Source organism: Ascaphus truei, chromosome 9 (assembly GCF_040206685.1).
Source record: "Ascaphus truei isolate aAscTru1 chromosome 9, aAscTru1.hap1, whole genome shotgun sequence".
Classification (NCBI taxonomy): Eukaryota; Metazoa; Chordata; class Amphibia; order Anura; family Ascaphidae; genus Ascaphus; species Ascaphus truei.
The window spans coordinates 21,334,405-21,346,445 of NC_134491.1; the positions used below are offsets into that span (position 1 = coordinate 21,334,405).

Consider the following 12,041-nt stretch of genomic DNA (forward strand, 5'->3'; position numbering starts at 1 on the left):
ACCACACAAAGTGAGGGATTTTTTTTTTTTTCAGTAGAAGGTGGCAACCCTTCTAAGAGGCTATTCCCATTGAGGTCATGTGTCTGAGTGAGTTGTGCGGTTTAAACTATTATTTAGTGACTCGCATTCCTTACACTTATTTAGGCCACAACCTTTGGAAAGTGTATCCGGCCGCCATGTTTCTGACTGGCGTCGAAGGTTAGAATCAGGGGCCGACATCGTTATGCCTGGCATGTCCGGCCGCCATGTCTGTTCCTGGCAGGGTTGAAGCCAGACCGGTTGCCATATCTGTTTCTGGCAGTGCTGAAGCTGGGCCGCCATGTCTCTTCCTGGCAGCAGCGTTGACGCCGGGCCGCCATATCTGTCCCTGGCAGTGGTGAAGCCGGGCCGCCATTCCTGTTCCTGGTAGTGCTGAAGCCGGGCTGCCATGTCTGTTCCTGGCAAGCTGCGTTGAAGCCGGGTGGCCGACTTGGTCCAGGTCGTATTGAAGACAGGCCGCCATTTTTGTTGCTGGCAGTGGTGCTCCGTTAGGTGCTGGGGTCGGTTCTGTCGTTATCCGGTGTCCGCAGAGAGTGAGAGGAGCTCCGGTGTAGGTGAGGGGAACTTTGGGTTCAGGGAAAGTCCGCTGTCCTATGAAGTGGGAGAGTAAATGTGGCAGCCTGGGGGTGGGAGGAGTATGCAACAACTTGTGTCCTACAGCAAAAGTGCAAATAATTCTATAGGCGAAAATATGTCCCATCTGCATCATGCAATACTCACAATATACAGTGTAATGTATAGCAACGTCCCATCTGCATCATGTAAATATAATATACTGTATTATATATAGTTTCCTGGCTGCATAATATACACTATGAAATAATATATTTTTCCCCATTTGATCGTGACATTGATATTTTTCTTGACAAATATCTGCTCAATAGAAAAAAAAGACAATAACTGTTTTAATTCATGTGAAAATATTTTTTTTTTTAATATCCAAAATGAATGTAAAGAAAAGCTAAATACCTTCCCAATGATTGAACAATAAATGTGTCTAATAATAATTGAATCCCCTTATTACCCTGAACACCAGAAACAGGGGTAGGAAAAACACACAGTATATGGATCTCCTTTGGGTAGCGGGTTAGATAGCGGGGTTAGATAGCGGTGCCAATCCTGTTTTTTATGGCATCCCTGCCTATGAAGCTTGTGTGTGTCACTAGCTGTCCCTAAATGGGCAATGACAACCACAGCTAACTTATATTAATATCACAATAATAAATACAGTGTCGACTTATCATCATTTGTTATTTTCACCATATGATTAACATATCGGTATATTGCCCAATTTTACTAGAACATATATAATGGTGTCCTGTCTGTATAATATAATAATATCCTTTGGTGTGCTCTGGCGTAATATAATGCTATATAATATCAACTGGTGTCTGCATAATATGGTAACACGTTATTTGTATGTGTGCACATGTCCTCTGCCTCTCTCCATTCTTTCTTTCCACTAACTAGCCCTCTCTTTGTAGGGTTTTCATTGATGGACTCAGCTGAGGAGTCAGAGGAGGGACTGATGAGTGCCATTCAGTCCCCAAAGACATGGGGACAGGTACACAGACAGGCCAATGGAGATAGAAAAGGCAGGGACCAGGACAGCTGTGACCCTCTGGTGCTGCTCCCGGAAGCCCCTGATTCACAGACTGAACTTTTCAGTGACCTGGTTGACCGCGTGCTAAGACCTGGAACCCGAACCAAGACGTCCACGGTGTGGAACTTCTTCCACATTGACCCCCAGTATGCCTGCCGAGCCACCTGCAATCTGTGCAGGAAGAGTGTGAGCCGAGGAAAGCGGGTGTCCCAGCTCGGCACGTCCACCCTGCAGAGGCACCTGCAGGCCAGACACCCAGCGGAGTGGGCCGCGGGTCACAGACCCGGGGAGCTAGTAGTGATGGGGGAAGAGAGTGAGGTTCCTCTGTCAAGCTTCACCAGTCCTGAGTACGATATAGTTTCTCATGGTTTAGAGGCAGGCGCTTACAAGGCGAAGAACTCAAGAAGAGACAGGAGTCAGCCTGTGGAGGTCCGTAGAACTAAACCCATGGGGATGTTACATTCTGCCGAGGAGCTGAACCATGGGTCTGTGCTAGCTGATACCCGGACGCCTGACCATATGATAGCCTCAGAGGGTTGTGATCAAAGACTGGCTGTGAAACCCACAGGGCAGCCTCCGGGGAAGAGCAAGAAGGTTACCTCTCCGGCTTGGACATTATTTCACATTGACCCCCTGTGTCCATCTCGGGCCACCTGCGTGGTTTGCCGGCGGACGGTCAGCAGGGGAAGACCAGGAATGCAGCTTGGGACATCCACCCTACAGCGTCACCTCCAAGCCATGCATCCCACTCACTGGGCCGCAGTCAGTAATGTGGCCTGGAGTTTTGCCCAGCGCTTGGGAGAACCAAAGGATTTTGGGACATTTAATAGCCCTTGTGTAAATCCTGCAGAGGAAATGCTGATTGGATTAACAGGCAGAGCACAGGGCAGGGGGGAAGAGCAGCGATTTAGCAGCGAAGAAGAGGAATGTAAAGCCACTTTAGAGAAAAGGTCACTCACTGCAGCACAAGAGAGGGGGTTAGCAAGAAATCTTAACTCTAAAGGGGATGTTACTCCCATTAATGCTGCCCCCATTACTCAGGTACTTGGAAAGAAGAAGAAGAGAGTGGTGTCGCCAGTCTGGGTATTTTTCACCAGGGATCCTCAGCAGCTGTCCCATGCTATCTGCAAACTGTGTGACAAGAGCGTGAGTAGGGGGAGGCCGGGGACACAGCTGGGGACCTCCACGCTGCAAAGACATCTTCTAGCCAAGCACCCAGAGCCCTGGGAACTCGCTAATCATACCCACCACGATATCAGGGACCTCATAGGGAAACCACTCTCCCTTCTCTTGTCCAAGGCACCCACCGTCTCTAGCGCCCGGCGTACACAGTCTAACAGGACCAAGGGTCACAAGCGCCCATCCCGTTTGACGAATGAGCCGGCCAGCCACGAAAAACGAACGGATCCGTACGTAGAGAAGGTGACCGGGCCGGAGAGAATGAAAAGGAGCCGGGTTTTAGGGGCAAGAATTAGCTCCCTGGCTAAAAGCCTTGTCCAGTCTAAAAGATTTTGGAGGGGATTGGAGTCGGACACAGTCGCCACACAGGCGGCGCCTCTCACTTCCTTCTCTGCCGCGGAGAACGGGGGAGGGGCGTCGGGACAGCAGGGGAAGGTTTTCCGTAGGCGGGCGAAGCGGGTCACCTCCCCCGTGTGGAAGTTTTTTCACACCGACCCCTTGTGCAGTTCCCACGCGGTCTGCGTCGTGTGCAACCGCAGCGTCAGCCGAGGGAAACCTGGAACGCAGCTAGGGACATCAACGCTGCAGAGACACCTGCTAGCAAAACACCCCGCCCACTGGGACTCCACACAGGGGAAGGAGTAGCATCGGGGGGACTAAAACAAGCGTCCGTTTTTACATTGAAAGCGCAATCCGTTCTGCTCATTCTAACAAATAAACATCTTCTTACCCTGGCCAAGTCCTTTTTTGCGTCTGTATTTAAGAAACGAAAGTTAACACTAGAACCCAGATGACCACTCAGAGTGTAAGTGAATTAACTGTCGTAGTCAGGGCATACAGTATCCCACTAAGGAGTTAATTAACTCCCTTCAATTGACACACTAGAGTGAGTATAAATCTCATAGACGCAAAAAATAAAAAAAAGTGTTATTTATAATTATTCATAGCGACGACGTATAAAATATGGCAGACCAATGTTGAAATCCCCAGATAAGGCGGCTCAAAGTGGGTGATAACTGACTGAGTTGTAATTATCAGTCAGAACTATTATATAGGATCCCAAAATTAGGTTCTAAATAGAACCTGCCAACCGGAATCGGTGTACTCCCGTATAAACCCTTAACATATGGGTATAATGGCGCGACAGGCCGGTCACTGGCACGCCCATGGACGGCGCGCGTACCATGGCCAGGGAAAGCACCCGCTTTCCCTCAGCCTCCGAACGGGAGAACTGACTATGTCCGCAGCCTAAGCTTTCGGCGAAACTTCGCAAGACAGCGAATGCAACATGGTGCGTCCCCCCTCCTATTAAGAGTCTCGGCATTAACTCGGTGGGTGCTCAACTCCAGTCCTCAAGACCCCCCCCCCCCCAACAGGTTTTCAGGATATCCCTGCTTCAGCACAGGTGGCAGGGACTGATTGAGCCATCTGTGCTGAAGCAGGAATATCCTGAAAACCTGACCTGTTGGGGGGGGAGGGGGGGATTGAGGACGAGTTGAGAACCCCCGTGTTAATCGAATCTACAGATTTGTTCCGAACTTCACCAATTGGCATATAAAATACATTGACCGTGCCCGTTGATTTAATGCTCGGCGAATCGTCTGCGAAGACTGAGCCGCGGATTTTGACGGTTCTGAAAACGGGCCAATTCGCCCCGGCTCGCGACCTCGTGCAAATGGTCCACTCACCTATTCAGCAGCGCAATTTTGGGGTGGTTTTCCAAACTGTTTTGGGGGTCCCAGTTATCCAAGTTAGAAGCTGGAGCCAAATAGAAGTGTGCAGTTCTACTCGGTATCATTTTATGTCGCAACATGCTAGTTTTCAGGGGGATTTCTGGATTGCATAATCCATTCCCTTATTAAATGAACGAGTATATATGATTTAATGACTCCGGCGTTGGTTTATTTTGCATCCCGAATCCGTAACACTCCTGAAAAACCACTTCTCCCTGCTCGTGTGTAATTCGGCATTCTGGGTTTTTTTTGGGGGGGGGGGCCGGGGGTTTGGTGAAATTGATCTTTATATGCTTTTTCGGTGTTTTATGTAAAAAATAAATTTGTGTATCAGTGTAGGGACTGATTTGAAGCTGGGATATCCTGAAAACCTGACCTGTTGGGGGGGGGGGGGGAGAAAGACTTGAGGATTGGTGTTGAGCTCAACCTGCCTTAACGCACCCATTTAAAAGACAAATTTAGGTAGATTGGAGTGAATGGGTTTAATGTGCACTGAAGCGCCAAATAGTTTAGTCTCTACCACCGTTGCTGGCAGACTGCCCCACTAATCCACTACCCTTTTCTATTGTATGCTTATAGTCGTGGTGTAGCGTGCCACTTATATTAACAGACTAAACAGCCCCTGGAGAAGGATCCCGTCCTCTTCCCCTGTCTTTATTATCTGATTACACCCGGCTAAATTACAAGACTTCCACATCTTGCTGATTTTGTGCTGTCAATTTGGACTAATTAAACTAATTGGAATTCCTTCTCCCCCCAGCAAGTGAATGTAATTAAATACACTAATAATTTGTTCTCGGCTTTGTTAACGCCATTTTAAATTGATAATGCTGGGTGCCCGCCACCTTTTTATTGCATATTTGGGTGGGTCTCCAAATTCCCTTTAAGGGGCTTATTTTTTTATCCACCGGAGCGCCCGATCTGGCTGGTTTTAGACTAAATCCCCCGATGACTTTAATGGGGAATTTCATCCGAAAACGGCCCAACCGGCGGATATAGAATAAAGACCCAAAGGAGCAGTTCCCCCTACAGAATTTTCTAGCCCCCTATTTTTAAGATATGGGGGGGGGGGGGAGAAGAGAGCAGGGGGTATCTGGACTGCATTAATTTCAGCGCCAGAGACCCCCTGCTTCCTGAGATACTTATCCGGTAAGGTGCTGCCAGTTCCTCCCCTCCCAGGGGAAACAAAATGGAGGATAAATCCCCTGTGTCAAGTGGGCCACTAGGAAGCTTCCTATTGGCCCACAATACGGGGGGGATTTTGAACAACTAGGGAGGTTCTGTAGCCCCTTCCCCAGAATCCCGAGAGCTGAAATGAACGCGGGGGAGCTCCACAGACCCAAAGCTTCACGCACATGTAAAATGAAGGAAAACTGTGTGGTGCTCGGAGAATCCTAGACAGATTATTACATGTTGTTTGAAGATATCAGTGCATGGATGGTACCTGTCCGGTAACTGATATAAAATGTATAACAGGTAATATTCATAACCCACACGCCTAACTGGAATGATCCCACATACTTCAGTAAGGCCGCGCTTATAGTGCCGGCGATGCGAATTCGCCCGAAAACAAAAGCATTGCCGCTGCCGTGTGCGCTTAAAGTGCACGCGACGGCGACAAGCGCCGTCGCCAAAACCCGCCACCGGCAAAATTTGATTTTTCATGGGTGACGGCCCTTTAACAAATCAAATTGCGGGAATCCCGCGATGCCGCCGACCGGCGAAACATAACTTTCGCCGGTGGCGACGGGTGACGTCACCCATCGTTTCGCCGTCGCCATCAGTGGCACTATAGGCACGGCCTAAGGATCCAAACACAAACTTGTGCCCAGAATATTGGCTGGTGTATAGTTAGGGTCAGATCCCGAATATAGGCCTTAATAATATCAGTGTAGATATATCATGTGACTCGCGGGACCTTCCTGGAGTCCAAATGAAATTCTTGATGTCCTGAGGTACCTGGTCCATTGAAAGTAAAAATGGAAATAGCAAAGAGAAAAAATCGGAGCACTACCCAGGCAAAAGCTAGAGGGGCGCGTGTCCCAATAGTAGTGCAAAAACGCAAAATGTATTGGATCATAAAGTACAGGCTATAAGCCCCTAAGGGGTCTTTATCAAGGTACAAATAAAGAGCCCTTAGGGGCTTTAAACATGCTGGTTTGGGCTTATAGCCGGTACTTTATGATCCAATACATTTTGCATTTTTTCATTACTATTGGGACACGCACCCCTCTTTTGCATGGGCAGTGCTCCGATTTTTTCTCTTTGCTATTTCCATTCCCACCCATGTAAAAAGGGGACTTCATCTGGGATTGCACCTGGAATCCCAAAATGTACAAAAACAAATCTCATTTGGGCCCATGTTGACTAAGCCGTATTCTACCGGAAGGCATCTTCCAGCACTGGAACGCACCTTACAGACCATTAAAGTCAGGAGGTAGAAAGGTGTTTTATGGCAGATTACATAGTAAATAAATTGTAAGCTCTTTGGACCAATCTCCCTTTGCCTCATGTTCTCATTTATTTGCTGCTCATCTTGCCATTATACCTTTTCCCCCCTGTATTGTAATGTTGTACCACGCTGCATATACTGTTGGTGCTATATATTATACATACATGGGCAATCCCGTTTAGACGCCTATATGAGTTTAACTCCTACAATGCTAGTACCTTTCTCCCTGAATATTTTTTCCCCGGTTTTCCTAGTGTTTAAATGACGGTTTTCTTGATCTTTAGCTTCTGAGGTCACCATGTTAAACCTTTAATACCGCTCCAGGGAGAGCTCCATTTTAAACTCCCGGGCACCAAATGCTTAGATCTCCTGAACTAAGCGTCGGATTTTAAAACTAGAAACCGCGTCATAAAGGGCAATAAGAAAACAAAGTGTTGTGTGTGTGTATATATATATATATATATATATAAAAAAAAAATAATTATTATTTATATTAAAGTGAAGGTGATTATGTATCAAATTTTTCCTGCTACAAAACTTTCATAAGATAGCACTGGATCTATCAAAAAACAGGTAAGTAGGTATTATTTTTTAGTTAGGAAACTTTGGTAAAAAAAACCACACTCAATCCTTTTACACAGCCCCATGTTATTAATATTTGGCACGTAACTTTTGCAGCTAGCAGCCAAGCAAATGTGCCTGTTCCATGCGAATCATCCTAAACAGATTTTCTGAACATATTGTCACAGAAACATTGCGATCAGAGAATCTTGCACGTTAAATATTGACATTCAATTTGAAATCTGGTGCCAGAGCCTGGCTGTGACAACGCCACAGATTTACTTGCTGGAAAACAGTGATTTTATCATTAAAACGCTAGCCAAACATTCATTGCTTTTGTCTCCATATTGGCAGCAAAAAGGGAGTTTTCCTGGGGAACCCCGCGCCTGGCGTATGTGACAGTCTGTAGGGAAGTGTGGATGAGTCTCCAGGAATTTCAAGTTGAATGAAAATGGAAAATGTATTTTACATCGCAAAGACCAACGTTTCGGGCTCTGGGGGCCTTAATCAGGGTTATCTGAGGGCCTTAATTGGGGTTATCTGGGGGCCTTAATTGGGGTTATCTGGGGGCCTTAATCGGGGTTATCTGGGGGCCTTAATCGGGGTTATCTGGAGGCCTTAATCGGGGTTATCTGAGGGCCTTAATCGGGGTTGTCAGGGCCATAATCGGGGTTATCTGAGGGCCTTAATCGAGGTTATCTGGGGGCCTTAATCGGGGTTATCTGAGGGCCTTAATCTGGGTTATCTGAGGGCCTTAATCGGGGTTATCTGAGGGCCTTAATCTGGGTTATCTGAGGGCCTTAATCAGGGTTATCTGGGGGCCTTAATCGGGGTTATCTGAGGGCCTTAATCGGGGTTACGATTTAAATTTGCTTGCTCGGCAAGCAGCTAAGCGCCGAGCAGGCGCGCCCGCCCACTCACGCAGGACACACACATTGTCGCAATGTGTCTCATCGTGGCGAACGTGAGCGCGCCCGCCCAGCGCCACTCTGGATGAGGCCTTACAGTGATGAGACGAAATACCAGTGATCCCTGCTTAATAACCACTCAGACACCGTGTATTACTTGTCAAGTGATAGGGATTAAATGGTTAAACTCAGCGTAGAGGGGAATGCCCAGCAGAGAACGGAACACAACTCAGTAATACACCTTTAAATAATTACATTCTCTAAAGACCATAGCAGGTACTAGCTTAAGTTCTAATAAGGTGCAGCTGATAACATTATACCATAAACAACCCTCCATCTATACCCTGAATGGAGAGGTGTATATCAGGAGCAGTGCGCTACCTTAGGAAATGGGTATATAATATAGTGTATGTGTGTGTGTGATGAATACAAGGAAACCATCAAGTGGCAACCCTCACACACCACCAATAAAATAAATATGACAATGCAAAGCCACCCAAAAATTAAGAGAGTGGCTGGATATGGTGCTGCAATCTAAGCTAATAAATTAAAATAAATACTGCTTTAAACCATAATACTGTAATTCAGCATTGACACAAAAATAAATAAACCATAAATCACAACCTAAAAAAAATGTCCCTGATGCAGCTCCGTAGCTGGAGGGAAACATGTGTAGGGCACGTAGTGATGTCATTAGCCTCCGTTATGGAGCTGTTTTAGGTTTTGAGTGAGCTACGATTTCTCATCTGATCAGAGCATTATGATATATTTCATTACACCATTTAGATATTAACGACATGAGTTGGATTGAGTCTACCCAGTGATACTTTAGGTTGGTGTGAAGCGGGTGCGTTCTCTGTCCATGGTAGACGGGCGGGGGGGGGGGGGGGTGCCTAGGGGTGTCACGGAGCTGGTTCGCCCTCATTGGTTTTGTATGTCTTTATTTATATAGCGCCATTAATGTACATAGCGCTTCACAGCAGTAATACATGGGGTAATCAAATAAATAACAAATAATAGGTCATGGGAATAAGTGCTTCAGACATAAAAGTAACATTAAGGAAGAGGAGTCCCTGCTCCAAGGAGCTTACAATCTAATTAACTAGTTTCAACTAGGCTTTCTTCTATACCGGACTTGATTAGTTGATTAACCCCATCACTTCCAAAATGGAATTTGCCGTAGATCGAGAAGGTATTTTCTTAAATTTGAACTGCTCACATAATTAGTAACAATATTATAACAGACAATAAATAAAGATGAGTATATATCGAAAAGAACCTCATTAAAATAACAATATATACATTGAACTGGACTCCTTAATAATGCAATTCTCTAATGGGCATATTAATATCTTCATAGATCTATTTCAGGATAGTATTTAATAGTGCAACACCAATGTAGGGTATATCGCTCACTGATATGTATAAACAGTAAGTATATGAGAGTCTGATTTTGCCTAAAGTATCAAGGTAGATACCGGGTGCTACCTATGTTCTGGTTTGAAATGTATTTTCAAAATAGAGAGAGGCTTTATGTTGAAAAGTCTTACTCCAGCAAGAAGCACATTTATGGTGCACACCTAGGCTGTTAAAACGTAACATTTATTTATGCCATGATTAAAATAATGGTACACATACGAAATAAATCAAAGATGATAAAGCGCCCTGTGCGCGAAACGTGTCAGAGCGCCTTTAGGAACTCTGCCCTATGTTCTTTTATCAATAAACCATTCTAAAGAAGACCCTCGTGTCCTGTGATGTGCTGGTAGGCTGTGCTCCGGTTTTTTCCATTACTCTATTTAATAACAATAGAACTATATCAGTTACCACTAGCAGCAACACCCAATTGTGTATACACACCTGTTGGTGCAATCTATGGTGAGTATTTAGTTATGCTGCGCTGCTGACCTACTTCCCATTTACCAGTGCCAAATGTCATGTAATCACAGTAACCAATTAGACATTACATACCCTTGATAAATAGCCACTTCATCTTACCGGTGGTATGGCAAATTTCTTTGGGAATTAACCCTTGTCAGCCCAACCTCAGCATTTGCCTACAGCAGGATACACCTACCCATCGTCGTGGGATTGTTATACATAAATATCACATGACAAACATAACCCTGATGGGTATGTATTCATAGCACAGAGCCCACTATTTGCACCCCCCTACTATACAAAGTTTTTTAAAGAATACGATACACGCAGTTTATTTTTTGATGACAAATTTATTTCGTATGTGTACCATTATTTTAATCATGGCATAAATAAATATTAAGTTTTAACCGCCTAGGTGTGCACCATAAATGTGCTTCTTGCTGGAGAAAGGCTTTTCAGCATAAAGCCTCTCTCTATTTTGAAAATATAGTATTTAATAGTTATGAATAAAAACAAATACTAAAAAGGATAATCAAAATGTTATATTAAATAGACCAAGAGTCCAATATACCACCCTTACTACATTATAACTAACATTTTAATAGGAAATACAATGTCATCATGGAAATCAACGATTTATAGATTAAAAAAAAAGAAAGCTCCACTGTTCTCTTATATTATCTATAATAAAGTGCATATAATTTATTCACACAAATGTCCACATGTATATTGTGTTTTAAATCGATATATCCAATTGGTTTCTCTTGAGATTTGGTTCATCCTGTTCCCTCCTGTCCTGGGCATTCAATTCCTTTACATAGTAACCCTTTCGGAGCCTGACCATTTGATATTTTAGAATGATTTGCGACACTGTGATTAACCCTCTTTTGATGTGATCGAGTTGCTCAGCTAGTCTCCGTTTGAGAGATCTACTTGTAAAGCGATTATTTTTGACCAGCTTACTCCTAAGTTTGAGCAACAAATGGATATCTGACCTTTTCATTCTCAGAACCGTGGATCCTTTAACATCATTCGCAAATATTACAAAGATGTATCTGTAATTCTCGTGAATAGTTGTTGGATCTCTGATATCCTTATATTTGGTAAATTTACACAATTCTGGAATGCCTTCCTGGCCAGACCCGCTGGTATTTTCAGACTCGTCTACAGGAATCTCTTTTAAGATGCATGAAAAGGGGTTTCTGATTTATTTCTAGGGTCAGAAAACAATTGTGACACCAGATTTCCAGAATAGCTTTTGACCCCAGATAACCTCACTTCTGGACAAACACAAAACAAGGCACGGTCAGTGGCTTGCTCTACCATAAAAACAATACATGCATTTTAAAGCTATAACTGGTAACTCAATTTAACCTCTGATGTGCCATATTCTGGCATCGCATGCACATGTTTACGGCTCCCTCTGGTGGGACATTTTGGGATATTCTGCGTTACCACTGCCATTGAATCCTTTAGAAACGATAATATTCCGAATTATAACGTGACATTCTGCTTGATCAGTAAAGGGTGTCCGTGTGTCCGTAAATCTAATACAATTCTCCACATAACAGGCAGGACAACTTCATCAAAATTCCCAAGGAGGGACAGGAGGAAAACTAAGAATAGCTTGGCACTTTAAAAAATGTATTGTCATCTCCTAACATCCATGTTAATTTATACATCTC

The 12,041-nt window shown here is 44.6% G+C and overlaps 1 protein-coding gene across 2 annotated transcripts; it reads left to right on the forward strand.

The window, feature by feature from the left end:
- Positions 1-412: 412 nt before the first annotated feature.
- ZBED6 (zinc finger BED-type containing 6) lies at positions 413-4,076 on the forward strand. 2 transcript variants are annotated; one of them, XM_075613698.1, is made up of 2 exons: positions 413-589; positions 1,524-4,076. In XM_075613698.1, exon 2 carries the CDS (start codon positions 1,535-1,537, stop codon positions 3,464-3,466), a length of 1,932 nt encoding a protein of 643 aa, XP_075469813.1. In that variant the 5' UTR covers positions 413-589; positions 1,524-1,534; the 3' UTR covers positions 3,467-4,076. The 2 variants fall into 2 exon arrangements, with proteins under 2 accessions (XP_075469813.1, XP_075469812.1); XM_075613697.1 differs by having other exon boundaries at positions 420-593; positions 1,524-4,075.
- Positions 4,077-12,041: the final 7,965 nt, after the last annotated feature.

Excerpts from the sequence above, each read along its gene's own strand:
- ZBED6 (XM_075613698.1), top strand. The coding sequence starts at position 1,535 with ATGGACTCAGCTGAGGAGTCAGAGGAGGGACTGATGAGTGCCATTCAG.